The sequence below is a fragment of the Colletotrichum phormii genome (assembly GCF_030913505.1).
Source record: "Colletotrichum phormii strain CBS 102054 chromosome Unknown BDP81scaffold_37, whole genome shotgun sequence".
Taxonomy (NCBI): Eukaryota; Fungi; Ascomycota; class Sordariomycetes; order Glomerellales; family Glomerellaceae; genus Colletotrichum; species Colletotrichum phormii.
Window position 1 is genome coordinate 130,655 of NW_026851479.1, and position 26,495 is coordinate 157,149.

The following is a 26,495-nucleotide window of genomic DNA, read 5'->3' on the forward strand; positions in this document are numbered from 1 at the left end:
CCTTGCCCTCAGAACATGGCTCTAAAGCTCTGCGCTGGCATATCGCTCCTACTTGCATTTATTGGCATCAGATTCTTGTACCTGGATCTTTCAGTTGGATTCAAGATCTTCTTGGCTTCATTCACCTTGCAGTGTGCTGTTCTCCTAGGATATAATGCATTCCTTTATCCTTTCTTTCTCTCACCACTACGACACCTTCCTGGACCAAAGGTAAGAACAATCAACTTTTCTCAGTCGATCCAACGGAAGGATCGATACAACTCATTACGCGTTTTGAAAAACTGAACGATGGCTAACATCTCATCACGTTAGGGCGGTCATTTCCTGATCGGTCAGATGCTCAACCAGATCAGAACCCCGGGTCCAGCAGATATCTTCATCTCTTGGACAAAACAATGGCCAGAAGCGCCATTTGTGCGGTACTCGTCCATGCTCAACGCTGAGACTCTCATGGTCAACAACCTGGCGGCTTTCAAGGAGGTCCAACAGACAAAGGCATTCTCGTTCCGAAAGTCACAGCTGGCGGCTCGCATGTTTTCTCCCATCACAGGCCATGGACTCATGTTCTCTGAGGGTGAGGAGAGGAAGAAGCAGCGAACCCAGTTGAATCGTGAGTTCCTTTCTCCAACGATGTTTCTTTCTTTGTTCACTACTCACATTGTTACATAGGTGCCTTTTCGAACCAGAATACCCGAAAGATGCTGCCAGTCTTCCAGCTCAAGGCCAACCAGATGTGCGAGGCGATCTTTCGAGACATGGGCGGAGACGACGTTAAGCTTGTCGATGGTATGTCACGCTTCCTTACTTTATTTGACATTATCTAATACTGACTACTGCCTCAAGTCGAGCCCTACATTAGGAAAGCCACCCTTGATGTATTTGTCATTGGATCGATTGGCTGCGATCTCGACGGCATCTCCATCCCTGAGGCTCACTTCTACGACGTGTATGAGCGCATCATTCGCCAGCCTCCCTCCGGTCACATCCTCACGTTCATCGATGGTCATGTCCCAGTTCGCTCTTGGCTTCCTCTCCCTAGCAACAAGAGATGGCTCAAGGATGTTGCTCTCATTCGGACTATGCTCCTCACCTGCGTTGAGAACCGCCGTGCCGAGATGATTGCTGAGAAGAAGCTTGGTCTCAACGAGAAGACGACTGAGCACCGCGATATCTTGACCTTCATCTTGGAAGACTGCCAATTGGACGCTACTCAGACGAACTGGACTGACTTGGAGCTTCTTGAATACGTAAGTCCCCCTGGAACATCAAGATTCCGGTCTTTGCTAACTCATGTTCAACAGATGCTGAACTTCATCGCTGGAGGTATGAATGACAATAAAAGGAGTAACCAAAAGACATATGCTGACCCTGTCACACAGGCCACGAAACCACTGGATCTATCACCATGTGGATTGCGCATATCCTTGCCACAGAGCCCGAGGTACAAGAACGCCTGAAGCAAGAGGTTCTCAGTCTCTGTGCCGGAAAGCCTAGAGACTGGAATCCTTCATACGAGGAGACAGAACACTTGGTCTACGTCAACAACTTCCTCAAGGAGATGCTGCGCTTCTACTCCCCGGGTAAGCCTAATTGAACCTACTTCACTCAAGTTCGATGTGCTGACAACATCCATGAACAGGTATCTTTCTCCCTCGCGAAGCAGCAGAAGACGTCACAGTCTGCGGAATATTCGTCCCCAAGGGCACCCAAGTGACGCTCTGCCCGGCCGTAGCACACTTCAACCCCCTAGTATGGGGAGAGACCGCCGACATCTTCGACCCCGACCGCTGGTCCGATGGCCGCGCTTCCAAGGACTCGTACGCCATGGAGTCGTTCCTCCAGGGGCCCGCTGGCTGCATCGCCAAAAACATGGCGTTGTTGAATGTGAAGAGCGTCATATTTACTCTGGTGCGCAACTTCAAGTTCTCACCGCGTCCCGGATACAATGGTGTTGTAGAACTTGCGAACCCCAACTTCACCCTTCGACCCAAGGGTAGTATGGGTGTCACGATGGAGAGAGAGGTGAGATAGACGGCGCAATTAGATTGCTTCTATAGAGTAAAGGGTGCTAAAGCATGTGTATGCTGGCGCCGCATACGTTGGGGTCCGTATAAGAGGACCATTTCACTATACATAATTTGGACGAAGGGCGAGGTAGACTAGAATTCGCTCGTAATTACACTCAATAATCATGACCCGGGACTTACCGCTTTTAACATTATATCAATGCTTCGGATTGGGCATAATGCGTACTGATAGGAGCCTCAGAAAGCACCATCAAGCCTTTAGTAATGTCGCCTGATGACCGAAGTCCGAGTACAATCTCGTGTCTCTTTCACGTTGACCGTCATCTCGATCCCCAAAACTACCATATCCTCCAGTTGGGGTAGGTAGTTTCCAGCCGTCCAGAGGCGTATGAAACTTACACGTCCGCTCTGTCTTAGATTACAGATGATTATGGGGGAAATACTCTGCTACTGTGCCTCCTTTCTTTTTCTTGATTGGGAAGGAAGCAGCTCGCCGAGGCCAATCTAGTCGCTCCTGCCTTTCTCATCATGAACTTGAAAGCCAGCTGTATCTGGAGGGAAGGCACGCCGAAAAAATCTGCTCTCTGATGTGCCTTCCTGCACCCGCCCAAGGCCTGCCTCTATTTGAATTTGAATTTCACCACTCGCCTGGACCCCTCGACTTTTTTTCCTCCACCACACCTTTCTAATTGACACATCTTCATACTGACTCCTCTCCGCACCCTACCCAATTATCAAAATATCCTTCTGCACAGCTGTCAGTATCGGTGTCGTGTGCTAAGGGTCCTTTTGGTTTTCTCTTTGATTGTTACCTTCACGTCATCAACTTCACCTTCTTCATCAATACCAGCATTGACACAAGAGACAAGACTCCAGCTCCAATCAGTGATTCATATCATCGTCACCACAGTAAGGCTTCATTGCATATCTTTGTCTCCTGCTACACGAACTAATCTGACACATTCAAGACATCTCATTGTCCATCTCAATCGCTGGTCAACACCCCCAAGATGGCAGTTGCTGCTGAGCCCCTCAACCTGCTGCAGAGACAGCCTCACGAGCACTCCACGTGCTTCCGGATCATGCTCACTCCTGAACCTGATAATATTCCAATCTACAAGATCGACATGGCCAAGCCTGCTGGAGAGCGCTACATTGAGCTCGCCAAGGATCTTGCTCCCCAGATAAGAAGAGTGAGCCCCCTCCTTGATGAGGTGATTGAAGCGATCTTTGCTCCGGGCGCCTTGTCTAGCTTTGCCAAGTTCACATCTCGGGCCACCCTTCGCAAGGTCTTTGACCCTGAGCAGACCAAGGAGATCAAATCCATTGCTAAGGTTGCAGGCATCCCCACTCATCGGCTCATGGCCCTCAATACCTTCCTTGACCTGATGCTTGGTTGCACTTCTGGAGCTGCCTTGGTCAGGGGTGACTCCAAGAACCACGCTGGTGACAGAGGTCCTGACCGTCTGCTGCATTTTCGCACTCTTGAGGTATGGTTCTGTCCCCGTCCCCACAAAGGATATCTGGCACTGACAATCCAGTGGGGCATGGATGTCCTACGTGATATCCTGGTCATTATTGAGTATGTCAATACAAGCAATGGCTCGAATGAGGTGATTGCCAGATCGGTCACCTATGCTGGCTTTGTCGGCATGTTGACTGGTGTCCGGTAGGCTGTCTTGTTCTTTCCACCAGAGACCGACATAAGCTAATACTTATTTCAGAAAGGGCCTATCGGTCTCTCTCAACTTTCGCCCAGGTCATGAGTGTGGTTATGGCTGCCTTATTAAGCACCAACTTGCGGTCCTTTTTGGCTTGCGCGAGTCTGTCCCTTCCATGCTTCGCCGTATCATTCTCAATGAGAATATCTCCACGAAGAATGCCAACGCCTATGATACCAAAGTCCCCAACCCCCTTGAAAACAGCGAGAAACCAACTTTCATCACCTCCATCGCCAAGAAGATCGCCTCCTTCAACGCTTCCCCCTGTTATCTGACCCTCTGCGATGGAAAACAGGTTGTGAACATCCTCAAGGACCTCCACGACGGCAAGATCAAGACGAGCAACCTCTTCCAGATCCAGTGCAACCACGATCCTGACCATCGACGCTGCTGTGGCCGTTTGGCTGTTCGCCACGGCGCCGACCCTGTCCAGGCAAAGCCCATGGAATCTGAGGCCTGGATCGAGGAGTCTGGGGAGCGTCAGAACGCCTTCCATGAGAAGTGGATAGAACATATCCGAGCTATTACCAACGGGATTGACATCACCTGGGCCAAGCAGAATAGTTGCTGCACGGATCTTGAGCTTGATGCCGAAGCTAGCAAATCCGGCGAGATACCTGGCATTGATGAGGCCAAGCTCCGCGAATGGGTCGCTACTTATCCTACCACCAACGAAGCGACTCACTTCATGTGCATCATGGACCCTCTCACTGGTGGGATCCACTGGATCTCTCGCGGCCCTAGGTACTCTGGCAGCTTCTGAGCCTGGCGACGCTGTTTAGGTCTTGGCTCTCATTGAAACCAAATGAAGAAATAGCTGGAGCTTCGTTTCTCATTTGCGTGTGCTAGGAAAATATCAAATAACGGAGTTCTTGTGTGTCTCAACGAAGGCACCACATAAGACTCTGGTTTCTGTATTTATCACACGGGTACAACAAAAAGCCGGCAGTACAATGAAGTAGTATGGATGTGCACAGAACTTGGAGTACATGGGAATAACGATATATCACGATAACACGAATCACGAGCAAAGGGAATACCCCGAGAGAAGTCACTCTACAAGAATCCTAGGATTGTGACGTTGGGGTCGCGACTGTGATTTGTGCCTTGGGAGAGAACTCATTCTAGCCCTGCCATCATGGATGTTGCAAGTGAAATGTGCCCTGAAGATTCCAGAGTTTAGCACTCACCTACGAGGGGGAAGACCAGCATCTGTCTGCACGTTTCAATGATCAGGCAATTTTGAAAAGCATTTGATGCCCTCATTTGAACATTCGATGCGTATAGATGGTCTAACTTAGCATCCATCAATTGCTTAGCCAAGACTGAGATGCTCAAGTTCTGCCAGCTGAAGTGTCGTTTGTAGTGCCCAGCTTCCACGTTACAAGCCACGTTGGGTGGGGACCACCTGCAGCGCAGCTTCTTCAGCGCCTTCCCAGTGAGCCAGCCCAACATTGGCCTTCCCGTCAGGACAAGGCAACAGGAAGGAACCGCTGTCCAACAGCAAGATTCCCAACTTCAGCATTGAAATCTTGACATTTCCACACCCAACAGCCACGAACAACCTCACCTCGACTTCATCCCATCATAGCTCCTATCGTAGCCAATACCGAGGTCGCCAACATGTCAGCGTCAGCGCCAGCTCTGGAACAAGGTCCAATGACCGACAAAGTCCTCAAGGGCATCTTCGCATCCGACCAAGACATGTACCCCGCGCCGCTGACCTGGGACCGCCTCCGGAGCTGGACGGCGGCGGCGCCCGAGATGGCCACTTGTTTCTACCTCCCTGCCGGTGCCGGCGAGAGCAGCGATGCCCCGATACTTGTTGGCGCCGTCATTGCACTCCCGATCCTGGCGCCTGCGTGGCGGGATTTGCTGACAGGAGATGCCAAGGAGGTGGATGTGGACGCCGGAACTATGTTTCCTCGCGATGGCGATGAGCGTTCAGAGGTCGGGCTGCATGTCTTTCACGTCGAGAGGTTCGATGTGCCTGCGGCGCAGGGCAAGGTGCGAGGATTCGCCGATGTTTCGATGCGGGCTGTCGTAGCTGCTGCAGAGAGGAAGGGATGGTCGATCATCGGCTATTCAGGTAAGTGATTCGTGGTGGCTGGCCATGCTGGCATTGCACTTTCGATTGGCATCCATTCATTCGGGAGGAGGACATCAGTATGATCTGACACTCTGGCAGCACTCACAGCGACACCAGAAGGACGACGATGCTTTGAGAAGATGGGCTTTGAGGCAACGGGCTATGAGGAATTCTGGGTTGACAATGGCCACGAGGGCGTCGAATTAGTTACGATTACAGCAGATACCACACCCGAGGAACGCGAAGTGCGAGAAGCGGCGACAGTCCGAGGCCACGCGAGGATGCTAGCAAAACACTTGCATCCCGTCACCAATGCTTAGCTACCTATGGATCAAGGGAGGACCCCTGGCCAGCTTTACCGCCGACACTTTGATCTTCGAGGGGTATCGGAGATTTCAAGACTTCGAGAACCATCAGTGTATGATGGACGATGCAGAGAGAAGGATCTCCCGTTCGAGTACGAGGCAAGGAGCGGAATTCAGGCGGAAATTTGGCTTTGAAATCAGAAATCCCATCATGGGGAGAAAGCTGGGTCGAAGCTGCTTGACACTGGGGCAATCATTCAACCGAATATAGCAACAAGCCAACAGTTGCCCCGGACCACGTTTTCCTCGCCAGAATCCCGTTGCTATCCATCAACAAAGTGCGAAACGAACCTCGGCTCCTGTCACCCAACAGACGTGGTCCAGACTCCGTTGCGGATACTTACGATTGTACGAAATGCCCAGTTGGCAGCACCGTACCAAGCCTCGGCCGCCCGTCCGCCCCGCGGACCTGGCAACCGGCACGGCTCAGGCGACTGCCGAAGTTTTCTGCGCTGTTCTTATTTTTTCGGGGCCCTCCTCCACCGAAAGGGGCAGCCAGCTCCGGGCGGTCGAGCGCCAGGACAATAACGGCATTGAGCTTGTGCTTTGTCATCTTTGCTTAATTGGTACGGGGTAGAGATTTTCTGTGGCACGTTTTGGAGAGAATGGAGAGGCGACTTCAAGCAAGATTGGGTCGAGGCTAGTCAGTGATGAGCCTCACCCTGACTCGAGTTCCCTAGGGCCGAGACCATCCCGTTCAGCCGTTGAATCGAGTGAATCGAGTGAATCGTCAGTTCCTCGAACGGTAGAGAAAGAAACAGCATGGCAGGCCCACCAAACAACAGTGGCGGGAGTTGTGCAAGTCAACACGTACGATTGACGAAGCGATCTTGACCGCAGATCAGAGAATCCAGGAGCCCCTGGTCTGGAATGACCTTCATGGTGGTATCGATGAGCTTGATTGGACCTTTCAGACACACCGCCTACCCAAGCGATATCTGGTATGTGTTTCCGTATCTCAAAGCCGGATATGCCCCGCCATGAACCGCGGCATCTTTCACCAAAAAAAGATGGAGGGGCAAATGGAAAGGAAGAAAAAAATCTAGCGCCCATCTTAAAGTGCTGCTGCTGACAGATCAAAAGAAAGGGTCCGTGGGGGCAACGAGCGGCCAAGTCCCGTTGAACAATTCCGCTATCCTCTTTGCGGGAACCACCTCACAAAACACGACCTGATGGGCATGGCCAATGCCGGCGAACCCCCGGTTGTTGAAGAATCTCCACCGGCCGAACAAGCAAAGTGGATGCCCCGCCTGGCAGTTCTTCCATCATGACGTTGCCGTTTCCAATGCCTTCCGTCGCTCCGTGTTTGCGAGGAGCATGGAGGAGAGCTGAACATTGAACCACTCCAAGCGGACCACAAGGTCGGACCCGGCGCGGGCCCGATGGACCCTTTGACGGGATTCGTCATGATATGGAGCAGGTCTCAACGCTATATTTAACTCGAAGAGAATCCCATACTCTCCAGCTGGATCTTGGAAGAACCACTCACATCTCTTGCATATATCTACTTTACACTACAAAGTCCCTTTTCTAGATACCCGTCACTTAGACACTCCCACATACACATATCCAAAATGGCGCCTACTCCCAACAAGTCCTTCATCTTCAAGCAGGTCCCCAAGGGCCTGCCCGTCGCCGGCCAGGACCTCGTCACCGAGGACCGCCCCATCGACCTCGAGCAGGACCTCAACGGCGGCATCCTCATCAAGGTCCTCTACTCCTCCTTCGACCCCTACATGCGCGGCCGCATGCGCCCCGCCGAGACCGGCAAGTCCTACATCCCTCCCTTTGAGCAGGGCGCCGTCATCGTCTCCTCCATCGTCGCCCGTGTCGAGCGCTCCGACGCCGCCCAGTTCGCCGCCGGCGACCTCGTCACCTCCTTCATGGGTCCCAACGCCGAGTACGCCGCCATCCCCGCCAAGTTCCTCCCCGGCTTCTTCAAGGTCCCCAACACACACAACGTCGACCTCCCCCTCTTCGTCGGCGCCCTCGGTATGCCCGGTATGACCGCCTACGAGGGCTTCTACGAGATCGGAAAGCCCAAGAAGGGCGAGACCATCTTTGTCTCCTCCGCCGCCGGTGCCGTCGGCCAGATTGTCGGCCAGCTTGCCAAGGCCGAGGGCGTCAAGGTCATTGGCTCCGTCGGTAGCGACGAGAAGCTCGACTTCATCATCAACCAGCTCGGCTTCGACGCCGGCTTCAACTACAAAACCGAGTCCCCCCACGACGCCCTCAAGCGCCTCGCGCCCCAGGGTATCGACATGTACTTTGAGAACGTCGGTGGCGACCACCTCGAGGCTGCCCTTGAGTCCTTCAACCAGCAGGGCCGTATCATCGGCTGCGGCATGATCTCCGACTACAACACCCCGCGCGAGCAGCAAAAGGGCGTCCGCGGCCTCTTCCACCTCGTCGCCAAGAAGCTCTCCTTCCAGGGCTTCCTCGTCAACTTGTCGCCGGAGAAGTATAAGCCCTTCCAGGAGAAGGTGCAGCCTATGATTGCCAAGGGCGAGCTTAAGGTCAAGATCCACCAGACGGATAGCATTGACCAGGCTGCTGAGGGTTTCGTTGGCATGCTTACCGGCCAGAACTTTGGCAAGGCTGTCTTGAAGATTGCTCAGGAGTAAGAGGTTAATTAGCGGATGAAAAATATTGCATTGCATAAAAGGATGGGAAAAGCATGTTAGATGTATACTATAATGACAATTGATGACCAATGAACCAAAACTGAGACTCGCGATGTGATTGAATACCAAATGCCCTCGAGTGAGCTTGTTGCCAATTTTGTTTTTTGTGATAACTTAACATAACCGACCCTAGGCACCTCCGTCAAATAATACCGAAAACGATAAAACGAGTAAAACGTTGTGGTGCATGATATTGTGACTACATGCATCGTTCACGCGATGCTAAGGCTGGGTAGTAATCATTATCCTGGAGTCATTCCCCCTTGGCATCACACAGCTCACGTTTGAAAGTCACATTTGATAGAATATCGACTAAAGTTGTGTATAATTCTATGGTATCATACGAAGTGCTATCTAAACCTATACCAGTGCCTGTGTTGTCTAAAACAGAGGAAACCAGAGATATCCAGCCAAACGCCCAACAAACCACATCGCTGAGTCCCAAATCCGTTGAACTAAGTTGAAAGCCTCAATCTACCGAAGTCTCCTTCGTCTTAACCTCTACCAAACAGCTTCTTGGCAGTCACACGTCTCGTAGACGAGGGCGTATGCTCATTGGCATCATAGTACCCTCCATAGCCATTAGCATGCTGCTGCTCCGAAATCGAAGACTGCGAGCGATGGCTGTAGGCATCCGATGCCGCGTCCTCGGGCCTCAGCTTCTGGGGACGAGGAGGAGGCGGGGGAGGTGCCTGGTTCGGTGCGGCAGCCTGTTGGGAGGGTGGAGCTCTGTAGTACTCTTCCTCCTCCCACTGGGAGGTGCTGGTGTTTGTCTTGGCGGGCTCGGCGCGCTCCGGTCGTGAGGTCGGGACGGGAGGAGCCTGTGCGGGTGCCTGATGGCCGCCGTAGGAGTAGCCGTTGGTCGCCGACTCGGTAGGCTGGGTTCTTGTTGAAGGACGCTCCTCACGCTCATCGCGGGAGCGGTTTGAGCGGTGAGTGGTTTCGCGGCTTGGGCTGGTGCTTGTCGGGGCAGTATTGTTGACGGGCTTGCGCGTCGTTGTCTGTTTTGGTTTGTCTTCGTCTGAGTCGGAGCTGTTGTCCTCGAGATCGCGATCTTCGTCGGCGTACTGTGAAGTAGACGTTAGCATAGTCAATTGTGGCGTGGGGAAACAACTGTCAATTACCATTCTCAGCTCCTTGCGCATGGCCAGGCTGGCGCAAATGTCGCGGGCCTCCTCAATCGCAGTCTTTTGCGTCTTGAGCGTCATTCTGCGGTCGCGCGTCTCCTTGTTCTCAGCGGCAATAGCCTCGACCGTCTCACTAGGCATGCCCAGAATCTCAACAGAGTTGAAGATGCTGTACATACCCTGCAGCAAATGTCTCTCGACGACCTGGGTAATCGTGTTGCGGATGAAGGTCTTGGCTGCAAGCTCGTAGAAGATCAACATCTTCTCGCAAACCTCCTGCGCCTCAGTGTACGTGGCGCCATCTTTGGTGGTCTCAATCTGCCACTTGCGAAGACGCTCCTCGTACTCGGGGTCGTACGGCTGGATTTCGAGGTTCATGTCTTGCGTCAGGTGCTCAAGCTCGACCTGTGCGTCGGCCAGCAGCTTCTTCATCTGAACGTCGAGGAACTGGTAGCGCAGAGGCTCGCGCATGCGCTGGGGCCACGCGAAGTCGATGACCTCACTGAGGAACTCATTGCACACGACGCCGAGGTTGTCCTTGTGCTCTTGGGCGAGCTTCGGCCAGTTCTCAGAGTAGCTCTGGAAGAGCATGTAAACCGCGCGAGGCTTCGGGTCCATGGGGAATTCGGAACCGCGGATTTGTCGCAGAAGCATCTCGACTTCTCTGCCGACGAACTCCCTCTTGCTGCTCTCGCTGATGGTGACCCCGTCTGCCGTGCCGGGGGCAGTGGACGACGAGAAGCCGAACTTGCGGCCGTTCTGGCGGATACGGTGCGAGAACTTCTCATTCTCCTCAATAGCGCGGGCACGCAAGTTTTGGGCTGGTGTACCGCGGGGATCGGCTGTGGCACGGAAGAAGTTCTTGCGAGGAGGATTCTTGTAGAAACCGTAGACGGCGGGAATGACCAGTTCCTTGGAGCTGGAGAAGAGCTCAACGAGCTCGATGCGCATCTCTTCAACCGTGTCTTTGCCAGTGCCCATGGACTTGAGCTCTGAATCGCAGTCGTCGAGCGCCTTCTGAATCTGCTTGCGAAGTGTCTTGACGTGGCGGCCAATGTGACGCTGGAGCTGAACGCTCAGCTTTTGCTTGAGCGCATTGGCACCGCACATGGAGCTGGGGAGAGCACGCCATTTGCCGCGGCCAAAGAATTCCTCTTCGCGCTGACGGCGTTCGCGGGCTGAAGGCCAGGGCTGGCCTTGATCGCGGGGTCCAGGGTTCAGCAGGACGTACCAGCCGAGCTTGAAGTAGTTTTGCTTGTCTCGGTTCTGGACGAGCTCGATGAATTTGTCTTCCAGACCGATCGACTCGCAAAGGTCGGGTTTTGTCAAGACACCGATGGTACGGCTGCCAGAGGGGTCGAAGTGGCGTGCCTTTGTGAGAATGGGCGCCTGGACATAGTCGGTGTTGCCGCCAACGACAGCGAGGATGATGGTGCGGGAACTCTTCATGTATCGGTCGCAAAGGGTCTCAATCGTCTTGATATCGTCCATCGACTGGTCGTTGTTGGCGTTCTTGACGAGACCGGGAAGATCGACAAGAGTAAGCAGAGGCATGTCGGGACCTCTCTTCTCAACCACCAAAATATCGCGAGCGGCGAATCTGCCCGGAATGTTCTTGGGCGCGATCATTTCCACCGCAGATCTCATAAGAGACTCAAATGACATATCGGTGTCGACGGCGCCGCCAAACTGCTTCACCCGCTCCTGATCTCTGAAGGGCTTGTTCTTGTCGGGGATGATAGAGACGTTGAGACTCGGTTCGGCCGATCTGCGCAGGCGGATTTCGGTTGCAAAGCGCGTGCAGGCGCCGGCATCGCGGGGGAATGGTGTGCCAGTGATGGCCTCGAGGACGGAACTCTTTCCCGCCGACTGGTCGCCGACAACGACGATCTGGGGCAGCTTGACATTGTCGAGCTGAGCAAATTGCAGCTTGTCGATGAGCTCGAGAAGGCCGCGCTGCTCATTCGCCATGTCCGCCGTCCCCAGCGCCGAGTCGATATTGGGAGCCATGTCGCGTTCGGGACTGAGAGAGACGTTAGTTGGGCGGTGACGGCTGGTTTCTGGAACCTCGTACAATGATCCCATCACAGTCTGGTCTCGATATGTGTGTGTGATGTGGGTAATTGCGCGAGGAAAGTCTTGGACCTCGAGAGCAAAGCGTGGGCACGGCTCTGGGAAGGGAGAACCTTTTAAAGAGGAGACTACTGTTCGCCCAGCCTAAAGACCAAAGAACAAGCTTATGTGGGATTACGCAGTTACGCAGCGCAAGCCTGCATTGCAGCGCGAGACATGTGTCGACCGTACATCACATGCCCCCCAAGTGCGAGTGTGCCCAATAGCCCATGAAAGGGTGCCTGGATCTGGGCTCCAAGTCGTCGCGAAGCCGCGTCGTCAGCCCCCAGTGACGACCTTGGGGCGTGGGGAAAGGGCAAAGCTTCGCCTACTACTGCGTCGCCACCGGGGAATACGGCGGTGCGGCGACAATAGAGTTGGCATTCCATGGATGTTGCTTGGCTTGAGCAGCCCAGCAAAAAGAGGCATCCGTTTGGACCCTTTTTCGCCAGCCTACGGCAATACGGATACTGCAATTTCGTCTGTCACTCGGCGTCAGGTAGTAGAGCCGAGACCACCCAAGGAGACTGGCAGACTGGATACTGCGGGCTAGGTGACCACTCGGTCTCCATTATGCAGGGCGAAAAGACTTTGAACAACAGCGAGAAAGGTGAAAGCAACCCCATGTGCGCAAAGGCACCAGACTTCGGGACGGGGACCAACGCGTTTGTGTCGAGGTTGGACGAATGACGTCGGTAGCTCGGCAGTGGCACAGCCTCATTTTCCCTGTCTGGCACGCCTGGGAAGCCCGCCGTGGATATGGAGGGCCATGGAGGCACACTTTTCCTGTCAAGCTTGTTGACTCGGCCGCCGCAAACTCGCACTTCGTCTCGTTCTTCGCCTTGTCTCGCACTACGCATGACGAGCGTACGCGTCGGGAGGCACTCGAAGCCCCAATCAGAGCTCGGGTATGTCCGTCTAGGCCGGTGTGAGGAGGAACTTGAGCCAGCCAACGTGGTGCTAGAGACGACGACGTTCAACGCCAAGACGCTGGTGGTTGATTTTTTGCCACTCGTTGAACTGCATCAAACAGTTGGAGTCCCAGTGGCTGTGCAAACATCATGTGGCACAGCTGGAGTGATTAGGTAAGGTCGATGCCCCTCATTGTGGCTGAGCTTCGTTGCTTCTGGAAGTGTGGCGAGTGCTCCGAAAATGCTCAATTGTGGCTGAAGCTCCCCGCCAGCCCTCCGAGGTTCGTCGAGACCCTCGGGCATCCCAGCCCACGTACCTGCCCACCTGCCTTCGTAGCTACCACTTGGCTGGTCAAGATATTTGATTAGAACTTCTCATCAAATGGCAACGCGACTTCCGTTTCAGACGCCACTTAGTTGAGAAGCAGGAAGCGTGAGCTTTATTTCAGATAGACGAAACCATACTACATAAACGCACCTTCCGCGCCTTTAAAGAGCAGCTTTTCCTAACAGATTTCTACGTATATAGAGCTCACGAAGTACAGGGAGCCAGCATAGCGGCCCCCAAGGAAGTAAAGAAGAAGGAGAAGTTGGTACTCGGATTAGACAACATGTCTTACACGGTGCATCCAACGGGACTTTCCATAACGATAGCTAGCATATGCCACGCGTTCTATCTCAGGGGCTTGTTCCTGGTATATACCGGAAAGTATACATACGGGCGTATGGGAAGCGATGACAGGGAGTCCTTCAGCGTCTCATATCGCATCACGTCACTTACTGTGGCAGATGCAGGTGGGTCACGTGAGGCAGCTCCTTCACATCTCGGAGCTGCCCCACCTACACCTTGCCCAGATATCCAGCCCAGCCAGCGCTCAGCTTTTCCCATCATCATCATCAGATCCAATACAGTAGTATTGCCTCCACACTTACTATATCCTTACCCCCAAGGACATGGAAATCCACCCAAACGTGGCACCGGCGGATCTGTGGAAAAGAAAATTGGGAGAGCACGTGAGGGTTTCAATCATCGAAGCGAGGATGATCTCATATTGAGACCCTACTGCATCTTGCAATTTATGTCAATCAACCATGATCTATGGCCTCTGCAGCGCCCTCAAATCACAAAGCCCCGAGTACGAACGCGTTTAGATCTTCTCAGAGGTACTGGTGAGTAGAAGATTTTGGCGGAGCGAGACCAGAGAATGAATATATCTGCACTAAAAAAAGCAAAAGTTCGGAATTCGAACTTGCGAGGTTCGAATTCTATGAATCTCGGGGGGGCTTTCGCTATCACTCCCTGATTCTACCGGCTATATACCGCTCGGCTCTGGCGGGTGCGATTGTCCGATGAGAGCTACATTATACACAGCAGTATTCCAGCAGAGAGAACAGAGAATACGCACAAACCATCTCAGTATCTAAACTCCTGCCCAACAAGCTTCTCGCTCAAAACCCACAGCATCTCCGCATCGACCTTGTTTCTCGCCCACGGGTACACCTCCTCCTTCCACGGATCGGCAACGTGACAATCAGTAAGAAACTCCCCATTCTTCTCCCTCAGCTCCGGGTCAAACGCGGCAAACACGTGCGTCGCGGCACCCTGGTCCATATCCTTGGGCTTGATATCCCCCATTCCCCACATATACTTGCTCCCCACCACCACATCAACTTTACGCAAAGCTTCCAGGAACCCGGGAAAGTCATGCGCCTCGTGTGCAGCAAGATTCGTGGGGACATACCCCGGGCAGAGGCTGAATGCTGTCAACCCCCTCGACGCGCCCAGCCTCTCGGCAAGGGCGATGGAGAAGAGGCTGTTGGCCGTCTTGGATTGCCCATAGGCCATCCACTTGTCGTAGTGCTTGCCCTCGTTGAAGTTGTAATCCGTCCAGCGCACGTGGCCGAGTCTATGGGCGTTGCTGCTGATGTTGACAATCCTCTGCGAGGCAGAGGCTAGGATCTTGGGCATGATGAGGTTGGTGAAGAGGAAGTGGCCTAGGTGGTTTGTCTGGAATTGGCTTTCGAATCCGTCTTCTGTGAGGCCATAGGCTGAGGCCATGATGCCGGCGTTGTTGGCGAGGAGGTCGATGTGGGGGACGTCTGCCCATGAGTTGACTGTTTCTGCTGCCTTGCGGACGTTGGCGAAGGGGGTGAGGTCTAGATTTAAGGACTTGATGTTGATATCGGGGTGTGTGGTTGCGAGTTCGTCGATGAGGGGTTGGAACTTTGAGGGTGAGCGGCCGGCTAGGATGAATGTTGCTGGCTTGGCTACGGCGACTTGCTTGACGAAGCTGTCGCCGATGCTGCCTGGGGAGACGCCCGTGATAAGTATCGTCTTGCCGGCGATGTGAGGGGTGTAGACTGTGACGAGGTCACTAGCTCTGGTTTCGTTGTTGTATGTGGGAGCCATGGTATGTTCGTTTTGTCACAGGTTTGATGGTGCTTGGCTTGCGACGGGGGAGAGAAAACTATCTTGCAAGTGTCTTTCGAATGGGGGGATGGAAATCAAGGAACGGCCTCTATATACCCCATCGATTCTCCTTCATTATAATCAGATGTGAGAGCTATGGTAGCACCTGAATCACAAGGCGGCCCACACTTAATGTTAGCTTCGAAGCGGACAGTCTTGAAATTAGTTCACCCGAAGAGTAAAAACACGACATCGACTCTTGCAAGTGTCTTTCGAATGGGGGGATGGAAATCAAGGAACGGCCTCTATATACCCCATCGATTCTCCTTCATTATAATCAGATGTGAGAGCTATGGTAGCACCTGAATCACAAGGCGGCCCACACTTAATGTTAGCTTCGAAGCGGACAGTCTTGAAATTAGTTCACCCGAAGAGTAAAAACACGACATCGACGGGCTACTCCATGTCGTTCTGGGTCATGGCTACCTTTGTCTTACATGGCGCTCTATACGAGAGCATGAGAAAGGATGCGTTACCGTAGATAGGTATACTCCATTGGTGGTTGGGAGTCTTGATTTCCGTAAGTGGGGGGAGACCTCGAGCACGGAGTTAACGGTTGTAAGGGATCATACCACCGTCTGTCAGTAGATCACGTTGGCATCGTCTGCGAGCTTCCTACAACACAGGCCAACTTCAGCTGTTTTGGAAAACGTAGAAAAGTTATGTGGTAATATTGATTGTCCTGTTGCTCCATAAACGCAGTAGCATCCCGAAAAATGTCATCTGGAAGTAAACCATCCTGTTCCCCAAGCCTTCGGGCCTGTCCAATTGACTCTCGCCATTTTACCCTAACGCCCGTATACCCATCCAAGCTTCCGTCCTTAAAACGCCCGAAAATAAGTTGCACTCAGGTTCCACGTCGGGTGGCTGCCATTCGGCATTCGGCGAGGCCCAGGTCCGCGCGCAACTCTAACGGCCGTGTCCGCTACCCCACGTCGCACCGTTGCTGCTCGGAGCCGGGGCGGGGCCCCGCACGTTCGCACCGCTGCCGGAAGCGGAGGTCGGCGTTCGGTAGGCGGCGATGTTGTGGAATGGCGCTGTGGAAGGGGGAGAGGACAACCAGGTATTAAGCCTGTCAGAGCCGTTTGGTTGTTGATATGTAAATGCGTTTGAGAATTGTTCTTGTCGGGGCCGAGGGATGGTGGTGTATTGAGAGGGGTGTTGAGCTTGGTTGGAAGACATCTTGGCGGTTGTGATAGTGGGGGACGTGATTTCTTGTTTGTCGTGACCGCGATTGAGATGAGATGGGTGGATTGAAATGACAAGTTGAGGGACGGAATGAAGAAGAGTTCGAATGGATTTGCCAGCGTTTTTAATGGCGATGAGTGCTCCTCGCAATCCTCGCTCCTCATCATTGTGAGGAGCGAAGCGGCGTGGTCCTCCTCCTCTTCCTCTTCATCTTCCTCACCCTCGCCCTCACCCTCCTCCTCGATAAAAAGACCAGGGGCTTTTCGGCGGGTCTTTGGGTGACAACGCACGCAAACAGGACAGAAGCAAAAGTCTAAGCATTTCCACCCATGGTGGTGAGGTCCGGGAGTCGACTGTAGACTCGGCTCCGTCACAACCCACACCGGGAATCTCTGACTCGCGGGCTTGTCAGAAGAACCTCGTAGATAAGGTAAACTACCTTAGGTACCGTGGGCTACTGCAAGGCACGGCCGCTCAGCACCATATCGTCCATCAAATCGGGAGCGATGGCAGGCGGCGGATCAAAAGGACCATGCCAGAATGCGAGCAGAAAGTTCGATGATCGACCGCGGATGGCGCTGCCAAAGGGCTGCCAACTGGGTGGGCACCTGATTCACTTTTGATCCTTCTGGAGAGGACTTTTGCCGTTTAGTCGCCCCTACAGATCAAGTCCCCGCCAACAAGAACCTCGCTTGCAGGGGACATGCAGAGGACTTTTGGTTCCTCGGTGGGCATGATTGGTCGCCTCACTGCGGCTGTAGTCCGAGAACACCATAATCCAGAGATGGCCGACATGCGTAGTAGGCCATGACCGACAGGCTGGTACAGACAGCACAATTGGCCCTGTTTGTAGTGAGGTGTTGGAGAATGGCTCCACAGAGTGTCCGTATTTTTCAGGGAAGTCTTTCTGGCGGACCAGAAGTGCAAAAGGGCCTCGCCTGTAGCATGGCGGCTGGGAACAGGGGTGTAGGCTTTTGGTTGGAGAAAATCTCCGGGTATCTATTCTTTCGCTCTTTTTAAGGGCTGACAATTCCGGCGTCATAGTAGTCTTCCCACATATTGTACACACCACATGCTCCACATGTGACATTCGTCTATTTTCCGCTGACGCCATGAGAAGGTTAACTACGCTCCCAGCCGACTGTTCTGAAAACTTCTGCGAGGGCACCGAGGACGGTATCGACGATGGATTTGACGAAGCCTTGGCGCTTGCTCTTCCCAGAGGAGTCCCGTAGGGGGTCTTCGCTGCCCATCGTGGGTAGAACGTTGTCGCTAGCGGACAAGCTCACGAACAGAGCAAAGGGGATCAGCCAGACGCAGAGTCCAAAGTAGGAGGCGATCTCGGTGAAGCTCGGGACATCGTCGGGTTGGTCGTAGTAGGAATGCATGTTCGCGTACGATCGTTGCTGCGCGGCAGAGAAGTGGCGGAACCAGAGGTAGTGGTTGACCAGCACCAGGACTGGAAAGGCAAACGTCAGTTCGGAGCTTCCATGCATAGAGTGTTTACCAGTTGTCAAGACAGAGACATACCACAAGAGGCCAAGAATAGAGGGTCAGTCAATCTGACGAAAGGGAAACGGCGCATGTTGCCGAGGTAGACGACATGGGAGACAACTCCCATGAGTGTCAACTTGAAGGGGAATCGGTCGACGATGCATAGCAGTAGCTGCAGAACAATAACCGAATAGATCAACTTTGTAAGAAGGCGCTTCGCAAAGACGGTATGCTCCTCGACAAGCTCCGATAAGTAATACAGACCGGAAGCTGGGCAGACATCGTTAGTAAGGAACCATCTTCACTCTGGATGCCAAGGGAGAACTGGGGGATCAAGACGAACCGATGGCGAGGGTCAGAAAGCAGAAGCCCACGATGGAGCCGAGGTAGCCGACCAAAGGTAAAATCCACATGGTGACGGACGTTATGTTGAAGATATCGTCGTGGTACGTGGCATGAAGTGAAGTGAGAAGAAGTTAAAAGAGAGTGGGTGAAGTTGTTGAATAATCGGTACGCCGGGGAGGTGGTTTGTGCACAGAAGCTCCCTACATTGTCTCCCGAAGCTATGACGGAGGGCAGTGGGAGCTGGCCAGGGCGCGTCGTGAATTCCACTTTGCGCAAGCGTGGCCTTTGCGCGTAGCGGACCGTCGGGGGATTCCTTGATCCGCTATGGATGAGATAAGCGACCCTCTGATTGGACATGCCTGGCCGGGTTTGACCCCACCACATCCCGCCCGCGGGGGATGTCCTTATCGATAAGCCCCTGCCAAAATCGATTATCTTCTTATCGATAGCTATCCGCGACCCCCCAGTTGCGAATTTTTGAGGATTTCCCACGACACACAATTCACCGCCAAATTATCCGATGCGCCGGCGTTACGACAGACTGTTTTGAAGCAATCATAGACGCGAGTCTCCTTCCAAGATCATCCGAGGTCGATCTTCTACCAGAAACTGCCCATCATGTCACGCCCTGAGGATACCCTGTAGGCCAAGGACCCCCCTCTAACCCCGCCATCTGCGTCTAGCTAACCAGATCTCTCTTCTCAGCGCGGCCGACATCCACTACAATGACTCCGAAGCCCGCAAGTACACGACGAGCTCCCGCATCCAAAATATCCAGGCATCCATGACCCGCCGTGCCCTCGAGCTTCTCGACCTCAAGCAACCCTCTTTCATCCTCGACGTCGGCTGCGGCAGCGGTCTGTCCGGCGAAATCCTCACCGCCGAAGGCCCCGAAGATGGCGGTCCACACACCTGGGTCGGCATGGACGTGTCGCCTTCCATGCTCGACATCGCACTCCAAAGAGATGTGGAAGGCGACCTTCTTCTCGCGGATATCGGACAGGGTGTACCCTTCCGCGCCGGTTCCTTCGACGCCGCTATTAGCATTTCCGCCATTCAATGGCTCTGCAACGCCGAGAGCAGCGATACCTCACCCGAGGGCCGTCTCACCAGATTCTTCAACGGTCTTTATGCATCATTACGTAGAGGCGGTCGTGCCGTCTGCCAATTCTACCCCAAGAACGACACCCAGCGCAACATGATTACCCAGGCAGCCGTCAAGGCCGGCTTCGGCGCCGGTCTGCTTGAGGACGACCCCGAGACGAAGAACGTGAAGCTCTACCTTGTTCTGACTGTTGGTGGTACCGCAGAGGGCGGTCGCGGAGGCGATATCACAAACGTCGTTGACGGGATGGACAACGTCGATGTTGAGGACGCGAGGAGAAAGGCTAGCCAGCAGAGTGGCAAGGGTGACATCAAGAAGGGCAGCAAGGCGTGGATTGTGAAGAAGAAGGAGCAGATGGAGAGAAAGGGAAAGGTTGTCAAGTCTACCTCGAAGTACACTGGACGCAAGCGCAGAACTGCCTTCTAAGCGGACGGAGCTTTGGCGGGTTCTCGGGGATGTCGCATGGCATGGCGTTCAGGGGTACAATGGAAAACTTGCTTTTAGAGATCGGAAATCGAATCAGATACCCTCATTTACCTCTCAAAATCTTTGTCTCCTACCTGTGTCTGTCCCTTTTGGGGATCCTGAATATGGCCTCTGTTTTGCAACACTGAAAAGAAAAGGTATCTCACCACATCATGAGTCGAATAGCGGATGCAGTAGCGCCCCGGGAGACCTAACCGGGGTATATGACAAATCAAGCATCCAACTCATGATGTGGTAGATGGTAGATGAGCCAACTTTGGATTATATGAACCCTTTCCACTTCATCTGAAAGTCGAAGCCATCGAGGTACGTACCCAAGCTAATGTGGTTTATTTCTATTGATATTCTTTCTGAATCACAGAGCACTTCTAGGTTGTAAGACCTCTGCTGCATTTCACACCAAAGCCATGTACTTGACAAGCTCTATTTCTTCCTGCCCATCAATGAGATGAGAGAAACGGCAACTATCAACTGTACATAACAGATGAATGGGAATCTTTGTCGAGCTCATTTTCGATACCGCATTCTCGACTTTCGTCCCTGCCGCATCTTCCACTGTAGTTGCATCATCCCATAAAGTAGCGCCTCGGCTGTCGGCGGGCACCCAGGAACATAGATATCCACCGGCACCGGGCGATCACACCCCCGGACTACAGAATAACTATAATAGTAATGCCCCCCGCCGTTAGCGCAGCTCCCCATACTAATGACCCAACGCGGTTCCGGCATCTGATCGTAGACTTGGCGGAAAGCGGGAGCCATTTTATTCGTCACAGTTCCAGCGACGATCATTACGTCTGACTGGCGCGATGATGCTCGAAACATGAAGCCGAATCGGTCTTGGTCGTATCGTAGGCCGGCGATGTGCATCATCTCTACGGCGCAGCATGCGAGGCCGAATGTCATTGGGTACATAGATGACTGACGACCCCAGTTGGCAAGTTTGTCGAGCGTCGTTCTGGTAAAAAGAATTGTTAATTATGGGCGATATTCCTTGAATTGGGTTCCTTACACGGCATTTTCCACCAAGGATTTCGGCTGAGACTGTGTAGGAAGAGCAACTTCGCGACGAGTTGGATGTGGAGAGACAGCCTTTTGGAAGATGGTGGTAGTTGCTATGCATCGAACGTTGGTCGGTGGGAGTGTCGATCTTGTCGCCAGTCCTAGGGCGCGTGGCGCCCTCGACGCAAGAACTTTCAACATGGCGTACAAAGAAAGAGACTACTTGAGCAAGTTGTAGAGCGAGGGTCTTTGGAATGGACGGGGCCGGAAGGGGGACCGGTGCTTAAAGCCCAGGAAGTATACATGGGTCCAAGGGCCAAGCTCCCACACCCAAGGCTACGGATAGGCCGCCTGGGACCAACCGGGGCTAGTACCTTGCTTCTGTATCAGTTACTTGCTTTCTATGAGGTTACGGAGGGGACGAGATATCCAACCAGCAGTTTCACGAGAGCTTCGGCTCATGCTCGCCGTGGTCCAAGTCTCTGTATTCTATGAGGCCTCGGTCGAGCATGACTGAACGAATCTTCCAGCAAAACACAGATTGAAAGACAGTAACATACTAATGCATACTCGGGAGACCTCTCGTCAAGTTATTGAACGATCACGAGCATGTAGGCTCTTCACGCAATTCGTTGATGGTGATTGGTCCTACGTCTAAATTGAAGCGTAGCCCCACTTCGGACTCGCGACGAGAACGAAGTGGGCCCATATGATCCGAGCCCTCCTTCCCCGGGCCCCGTATGTCCGTCGTCAATAACACATCCGCAAAGATCATCCGTCCGCTTCAATCCTTCCAGAGAACCTTCAATTTGATCAAGAAACTTCCGATTCGTTCTTTTATTTCCTCCTTCCCCGAGCCCAATGCAGCTAGACCCCTCAAGGAGCAAACCCTGACCTCGGCTGCAACCTGCTGTATCTAAACCCCAGAGCCCCCCTGACTGGTGCCCAACAGAGCTGGGAACGACAGACCTTGGCATGGAAGACTTGCCTCCCTTAAGACGCGGACCTAAGCGAGCTCATAAAAAGGTTCTAACAGGATTTTTTGCCTGTAAGACGAGGCACGTAAAAGTAGGTGGCAGATCCGAGGCAGATTGAACCCAGATCTGACTGCTCTTCGGGATAGTGTGATGAGCGAAGACCCCAATGCGGGCAATGCACCAAGCAAGCTATTACTGCCTATACTTTCCCTTCACCAAAGCCATGTACTACCACAGAGACTACGATACCACACCCATCTCAGAGTCTTCTGTACAGGGGCGGGGATCTGGATCTCGACATGCTTGATCTCGAACTCATACATCACTGGACCCTCTTCACACACGATAGCTTGACACTCAGCCCCTTGATTCGAACATTCTGGCTTAGGAATGCGGCGCAAATCGGTTTCCGCTGCGACTTTGTCATGCGGAGCTTACTGGCCCTGTCTGCCTCACACCTAGCACATCTCAATCCAGCACGAGAAGAGGCCCTCTATCAACACGCACTGAGGCACCACAACACGCCCACCGCTTCAACTATTGCATCAATTCACCACATAGACCAAGTGGAAGATATCGCGATGCGGGAGAATCTTTTTCTATACTCGATGTTCATCATGTTCTATAGTACGTGTTGTCTACCTCCCTAACCCTTCTCGATCGAGACGAGGTACTAATATCTCCGGTACCTCCGTAGTCATCTCACAGACGGATCACCCCCAGGATGCCATCTTTGGTCGTCCGAGTCGGAAGGAAACATCGTCCCCGGACTGGATGGTATTCTTCCACGGATCAAGGTCAATCACCCTTGCATCAATGGCGCTACATACCACCACCAGTTTAACCCATCCAGTAATCGGCTACACGACGGGGATGCTCGCAGATCGTGAGCGAACATCAAAGAAGCAATATCTCGGCACTCTACTTGCCCGCATAAGAGCCACGGAGCCGAATGCCCATTTTGCAACTTACATGCATGCCGCGGAAGAGCTTGAAGCAACTTTCGCGGTCCTGACCGAGTTCCCGGAGAGCAGAGACATATTCCATGGGTTCCTCTGGATCAGTAACGTTTCAGATCACAGGGGAAATCTGATAGCATTGCTCCAGGGACGCGATGCATCACAAGAAGCGTTGGTTGTTTATACGTACTTTTGCAAGATCATCCAGCGGCTGCCGACTCGATGGTGGTCTGAGAATTGGGTCCGGGGGCTTAAAGAAGGTGCCTTCGCCTCACTTGATGAAGAGCACCGAACCTGGGTCGTCGATATACCAAGTTGGACCTGATTCGTCCTCAGGCACACAGTTTTATTCAGCTGTCTCGGCCGTTCGGGAGCACCCGTACACCAATAATCTCCAAATTCCCCGGCGTTGACTCGCGCTTTATGGGTATCCTTGACGACTCAAAAGGTTCATGTTCGTGGAACAGCGCCGACTACACCTCCTTGACATGCGGATGGCGTAAGCTAAGAAGCAACGCAGATCTTAGTGCCGAGATGTCGGAAAAAAGGCATCATGCATTAAGGAGAATGAAATACATCGGCTCTCATTGGCGGGACACTACGTGGGACTTCTCGCGATATGTGAGAAGCCAAGACAAGGTCCGCCGCTCGGGAAACGGGCCCCGGCTTGGAAACTGGGACCCGAGCTCCTAATTGATCGGCGAGCCGGGCTGTCTTGCGCAACCGAGCCGGGGCCAGGGGCCGGACTGATACGGTGGATTGTACTTTAAGACCGTCGTTCGGCGGACGACTGAAGTTGACCTCATGGGAACCGACGTGAAATAAAACTGCCTTCATCGAACCCATCGGCATCTGTGTCCATGGTTTTACCAGCAACAAGCATCACACCAAGCTACAATCTCCAACGCAAGATCCGATCCAATCATCGTGTGTTTATTCCCTTTCAGCGGTTGTGGCAGCCAAGTCCATCTCAGCCCTCGAGATGCCTTCGATTGCCCTGTCGCTGCTTGTTTTAGCGGCCGCGGTATGTTAGTTGAGGATACGAAAGCCGACTCAAAGCTAACCACTTCCTCAGCTCAGTATCTACGGGGTGGCAACCGTCATCTACAACCTATTCTTCCATCCATTACGCAGATACCCAGGACCGAAGTTATGGGCAGCTACACCTCTACCCGCAGCAATCAACATCCTCCTAGGCAACCCCCACCTCACCATTCTCGATCTGCATAAGCGCTACGGCGACGTCGTCCGCGTGGGACCCAACGAATTGGCACTTGCACACGCCGATGCATGGAAAGACGTCTGCGGACACCTCAAGCGCGGACAAGACGAGAATGGGAAAGACCCAAAATACGGAAAAGAAGAGATGGACAAGAGCCTCATTTCAGCATCGCGAGAGAGACACGGGCCCGCACGACGATTGTTATCTCATGCGTTCTCGGCTCGAGCCATGGCAGAGCAACAGCCCCTGATGGACCGATGGATCAGTCTCTTCATCCAGAGAGTACACGAACACAGTAAAGGTGGAACCGCGGCCATGGATGCCTCCAAGTGGTTCGAGTGGACGACTTTTGACATTATTGGAGATCTTGCCTTTGGCGAACCTTTTGGATGTCTTCAAAACTCCGCCTCGCATCCGTGGGTAGAAAGCTTCTTCGCGTCGATGAAGATCATCCCTTGGATTCAAGCCATCAGTGACTTCCCTCTCTTCTCCGTGCTGAATCCTCTTTACTTCCTCCTCTTGATCCCCAAGGATGTGCTGAAGAAGCGGCATCTAAGCCAGGTTATGGCTGAGGAGAACCTCAAGAAACGGCTCGCCATAGGAGGGGACCGACCAGACTTTGATCAAGCGTTGGTTAAAAGCGGCGAGAAGCACGTAAGTATCGTTGAACCAATGCATGAATATCCTACGTTTTCTTCGAAATTTAAAAATATCAGTGTCTTACTAATATCATGTACCTACAGGAAATGTCCCCGATCGAGATGAGGGACAACATGATCCTCCTCACCACAGCTGGCTCCGAGACAACCGCGACGACCCTCGCAGCAACGACATACTTCCTCGGCAACCACCCCGAGGTCCTCGCAAAGCTGAACGCCGAAGTCCGCTCAGCATTCAAGAGCGAGCAGGACATTGATGTCAACAGCGTCCAGAGCCTCCCTTACATGCTCGCTATTCTTAAGGAGTCTATGCGGGTTTATCCTGCTGTCGCCATTGCCTTGTTGCGTCAGACGCCTCCGAGCGGCGCACAGATTGCCGGTGACTGGGTGACTTGAGGGGTAAGTTTTGCCTCAATTTGCTTTCATGACCACGGGGCTTGTCCGAGTTTCACGCCGACATCAATGCTATGCAGACGACTGTAGGTATCTGGCAGTATGCCGCGTATCACGATCCGTCCAAGTTTCTTCATCCGGATTCGTTTATCCCCGAGCGATGGCTGGATGACAAGCGTTTCGATGACGATCAGAAGAACTTGCATCAGCCGTTTTCTTACGGCCCGCGGAACTGCCTGGGCATGAAGTAATTACTCTGAGATTGGTGCTGTGATTTTCTTGGGATTTTGCTGACCCCTGGTCCATCTAGCCTTGCGTTTGCTGAGATGAGATTGATTCTTGCCCGCATCATCTGGAACTTCGACCTGGAATTGGCGCCAGAGAGTAAATCTTGGGCCGAAAGTCAAAAAGTTTTCTTCTTCTGGGACAAGCCTCCCTTGTGGGTGTACTTCAAACCCGCAAAGATTGATGAACTAGCTGGTAGCTTCGATCGAAACATCACACGGTGATCAAATAAGTGTCAGACGCAAGGGATGGGGTTCATGAACAATGCCGACATAGATGACAGTAGATTCAGGAAGAGTGTGGTATTGTATTCCAGATGGATCATCTCCGCGCTTCAAGTATGCGCGGGGCAAACCTTGAGTCTGCGTTAAAAGTGAAGCTTTTCCTGCGGGAGGCCGACAAGAGAAGCATTCCAGTGACGTACACCACTTTCCCGGGCCTGAGATAATTGCGTCAACGGAAGAATTTGGCATTAAATATCTTCTGTATATCACGTACTTGGTTTGGTTGTTCGTGGAAGATATAATGCCAACCAAATTCCTCCCAGACAATCTGTAGACAATCTGCATTCTGCACCACACAGCACATACCATCATCTTTGATGACAACCCCAAAACAGAAACCAAACCAAAATGAAACCTCTCTCATTTGTACCTTCCTTGATTGCTCTCCTCCTCACAGCAGATATTCCAGCAGCACAGGCCGGCCCAATAGCCTACGGCACCTGCCAGGCTGGTTGCGCGGGCGTGGTAGCAGCTTGCTATGCTGCTGCTGGTTGTGTCTGGGGAGCAACTGCTGGGGCAGGGGCAGCACCAGCTATACTCGCTTGTAACTTGGCTTTCGGGAAATGTCAGGCAGCCTGTGCTGTTGTTGC

General features: G+C 53.1%; 14 protein-coding genes across 14 annotated transcripts; 8 read left to right on the forward strand and 6 right to left on the reverse strand.

The window, feature by feature from the left end:
• Positions 1-336: 336 nt before the first annotated feature.
• Positions 337-2,031, forward strand: BDP81DRAFT_466173 (cytochrome P450; the record flags this gene model as incomplete). The annotated part of the gene is made up of 6 exons (XM_060594364.1): positions 337-610; positions 670-786; positions 844-1,247; positions 1,302-1,323; positions 1,380-1,580; positions 1,640-2,031. The coding sequence occupies 6 exons, from the start codon at positions 337-339 to the stop codon at positions 2,029-2,031; spliced, it is 1,410 nt and encodes a 469-aa protein (XP_060438247.1).
• A 1,078-nt stretch (positions 2,032-3,109) lies between these two features.
• On the forward strand, positions 3,110-4,511 carry BDP81DRAFT_334792 (beta subunit of N-acylethanolamine-hydrolyzing acid amidase-domain-containing protein; the record flags this gene model as incomplete). Its single annotated transcript, XM_060585797.1, has 3 exons — positions 3,110-3,517; positions 3,569-3,696; positions 3,752-4,511. 3 exons carry the CDS (start codon positions 3,110-3,112, stop codon positions 4,509-4,511), a joined length of 1,296 nt encoding a protein of 431 aa, XP_060438248.1.
• An 860-nt stretch (positions 4,512-5,371) lies between these two features.
• On the forward strand, positions 5,372-6,157 carry BDP81DRAFT_455466 (uncharacterized protein; the record flags this gene model as incomplete). Its single annotated transcript, XM_060593065.1, has 2 exons — positions 5,372-5,837; positions 5,937-6,157. The coding sequence occupies 2 exons, from the start codon at positions 5,372-5,374 to the stop codon at positions 6,155-6,157; spliced, it is 687 nt and encodes a 228-aa protein (XP_060438249.1).
• A 1,919-nt stretch (positions 6,158-8,076) lies between these two features.
• Positions 8,077-8,921, forward strand: BDP81DRAFT_441759 (uncharacterized protein). Its single transcript, XM_060591620.1, has one exon. It carries the CDS (start codon positions 8,086-8,088, stop codon positions 8,824-8,826), a length of 741 nt encoding a protein of 246 aa, XP_060438250.1. The 5' UTR covers positions 8,077-8,085; the 3' UTR covers positions 8,827-8,921.
• Positions 8,922-9,380: 459 nt separating this feature from the next.
• BDP81DRAFT_334726 (dynamin family protein) lies at positions 9,381-12,023 on the reverse strand (the record flags this gene model as incomplete). The annotated part of the gene is made up of 2 exons (XM_060585790.1): positions 9,381-9,953; positions 10,011-12,023. 2 exons carry the CDS (start codon positions 12,021-12,023, stop codon positions 9,381-9,383), a joined length of 2,586 nt encoding a protein of 861 aa, XP_060438251.1.
• Positions 12,024-14,332: 2,309 nt separating this feature from the next.
• Positions 14,333-15,614, reverse strand: BDP81DRAFT_153868 (short-chain dehydrogenase). The gene has a single exon (XM_060581930.1). It carries the CDS (start codon positions 15,444-15,446, stop codon positions 14,451-14,453), a length of 996 nt encoding a protein of 331 aa, XP_060438252.1. The 5' UTR covers positions 15,447-15,614; the 3' UTR covers positions 14,333-14,450.
• A 544-nt stretch (positions 15,615-16,158) lies between these two features.
• BDP81DRAFT_153879 (uncharacterized protein) lies at positions 16,159-17,181 on the reverse strand. The gene has a single exon (XM_060581932.1). It carries the CDS (start codon positions 16,859-16,861, stop codon positions 16,328-16,330), a length of 534 nt encoding a protein of 177 aa, XP_060438253.1. The 5' UTR covers positions 16,862-17,181; the 3' UTR covers positions 16,159-16,327.
• BDP81DRAFT_153874 (uncharacterized protein) lies at positions 17,107-17,942 on the reverse strand. Its single transcript, XM_060581931.1, has one exon. It carries the CDS (start codon positions 17,806-17,808, stop codon positions 17,353-17,355), a length of 456 nt encoding a protein of 151 aa, XP_060438254.1. The 5' UTR covers positions 17,809-17,942; the 3' UTR covers positions 17,107-17,352.
• On the reverse strand, positions 17,816-18,601 carry BDP81DRAFT_466179 (transmembrane adaptor Erv26; the record flags this gene model as incomplete). Its single annotated transcript, XM_060594365.1, has 3 exons — positions 17,816-18,153; positions 18,225-18,458; positions 18,532-18,601. 3 exons carry the CDS (start codon positions 18,599-18,601, stop codon positions 17,816-17,818), a joined length of 642 nt encoding a protein of 213 aa, XP_060438255.1.
• Positions 18,602-18,961: 360 nt separating this feature from the next.
• On the forward strand, positions 18,962-20,195 carry BDP81DRAFT_361171 (methyltransferase domain-containing protein). Its single transcript, XM_060586417.1, has 2 exons — positions 18,962-19,174; positions 19,239-20,195. The coding sequence occupies exons 1-2, from the start codon at positions 19,152-19,154 to the stop codon at positions 20,062-20,064; spliced, it is 849 nt and encodes a 282-aa protein (XP_060438256.1). The 5' UTR covers positions 18,962-19,151; the 3' UTR covers positions 20,065-20,195.
• Positions 20,196-20,340: 145 nt separating this feature from the next.
• BDP81DRAFT_476465 (uncharacterized protein) lies at positions 20,341-21,708 on the reverse strand. Its single transcript, XM_060594772.1, has 4 exons — positions 21,561-21,708; positions 21,137-21,500; positions 20,497-21,082; positions 20,341-20,430 (listed from the first exon to the last, which is right to left on the reverse strand). The coding sequence occupies exons 2-3, from the start codon at positions 21,325-21,327 to the stop codon at positions 20,632-20,634; spliced, it is 642 nt and encodes a 213-aa protein (XP_060438257.1). The 5' UTR covers positions 21,328-21,500; positions 21,561-21,708; the 3' UTR covers positions 20,341-20,430; positions 20,497-20,631.
• A 393-nt stretch (positions 21,709-22,101) lies between these two features.
• On the forward strand, positions 22,102-23,387 carry BDP81DRAFT_466182 (C6 zinc finger protein; the record flags this gene model as incomplete). Its single annotated transcript, XM_060594366.1, has 3 exons — positions 22,102-22,194; positions 22,250-22,730; positions 22,801-23,387. The coding sequence occupies 3 exons, from the start codon at positions 22,102-22,104 to the stop codon at positions 23,385-23,387; spliced, it is 1,161 nt and encodes a 386-aa protein (XP_060438258.1).
• Positions 23,388-24,137: 750 nt separating this feature from the next.
• Positions 24,138-24,458, forward strand: BDP81DRAFT_297961 (cytochrome P450 monooxygenase; the record flags this gene model as incomplete). Its single annotated transcript, XM_060583107.1, has 1 exon — positions 24,138-24,458. A coding segment is annotated over one exon (321 nt), but the record flags the coding sequence as incomplete, so codon positions are not given.
• A 141-nt stretch (positions 24,459-24,599) lies between these two features.
• BDP81DRAFT_508150 (cytochrome P450 monooxygenase) lies at positions 24,600-26,124 on the forward strand (the record flags this gene model as incomplete). The annotated part of the gene is made up of 4 exons (XM_060595695.1): positions 24,600-24,938; positions 25,028-25,330; positions 25,417-25,583; positions 25,647-26,124. The coding sequence occupies 4 exons, from the start codon at positions 24,600-24,602 to the stop codon at positions 25,843-25,845; spliced, it is 1,008 nt and encodes a 335-aa protein (XP_060438260.1). The 3' UTR covers positions 25,846-26,124.
• Positions 26,125-26,495: the final 371 nt, after the last annotated feature.

What these genes read in the sequence shown, in the direction of transcription:
- BDP81DRAFT_476465 (XM_060594772.1), bottom strand. Translation starts at nt 21,327, where the DNA reads ATGTTGAAAGTTCTTGCGTCGAGGGCGCCACGCGCCCTAGGACTGGCG. An exon ending in TCCTTGGTGGAAAATGCCGT is followed by an intron (nt 21,083 to 21,136) that starts GTAAGGAACCCA and finishes TCTTTTTACCAG; the next exon opens with AACGACGCTCGACAAACTTG.
- BDP81DRAFT_153879 (XM_060581932.1), bottom strand. Translation starts at nt 16,861, where the DNA reads ATGATGAGGAGCGAGGATTGCGAGGAGCACTCATCGCCATTAAAAACG.
- BDP81DRAFT_441759 (XM_060591620.1), top strand. Translation starts at nt 8,086, where the DNA reads ATGGGTCCCAACGCCGAGTACGCCGCCATCCCCGCCAAGTTCCTCCCC.
- BDP81DRAFT_153874 (XM_060581931.1), bottom strand. Translation starts at nt 17,808, where the DNA reads ATGGCGTCAGCGGAAAATAGACGAATGTCACATGTGGAGCATGTGGTG.
- BDP81DRAFT_153868 (XM_060581930.1), bottom strand. Translation starts at nt 15,446, where the DNA reads ATGGCTCCCACATACAACAACGAAACCAGAGCTAGTGACCTCGTCACA.
- BDP81DRAFT_361171 (XM_060586417.1), top strand. Translation starts at nt 19,152, where the DNA reads ATGTCACGCCCTGAGGATACCCT. An exon ending in TCACGCCCTGAGGATACCCT is followed by an intron (nt 19,175 to 19,238) that starts GTAGGCCAAGGA and finishes CTCTCTTCTCAG; the next exon opens with CGCGGCCGACATCCACTACA.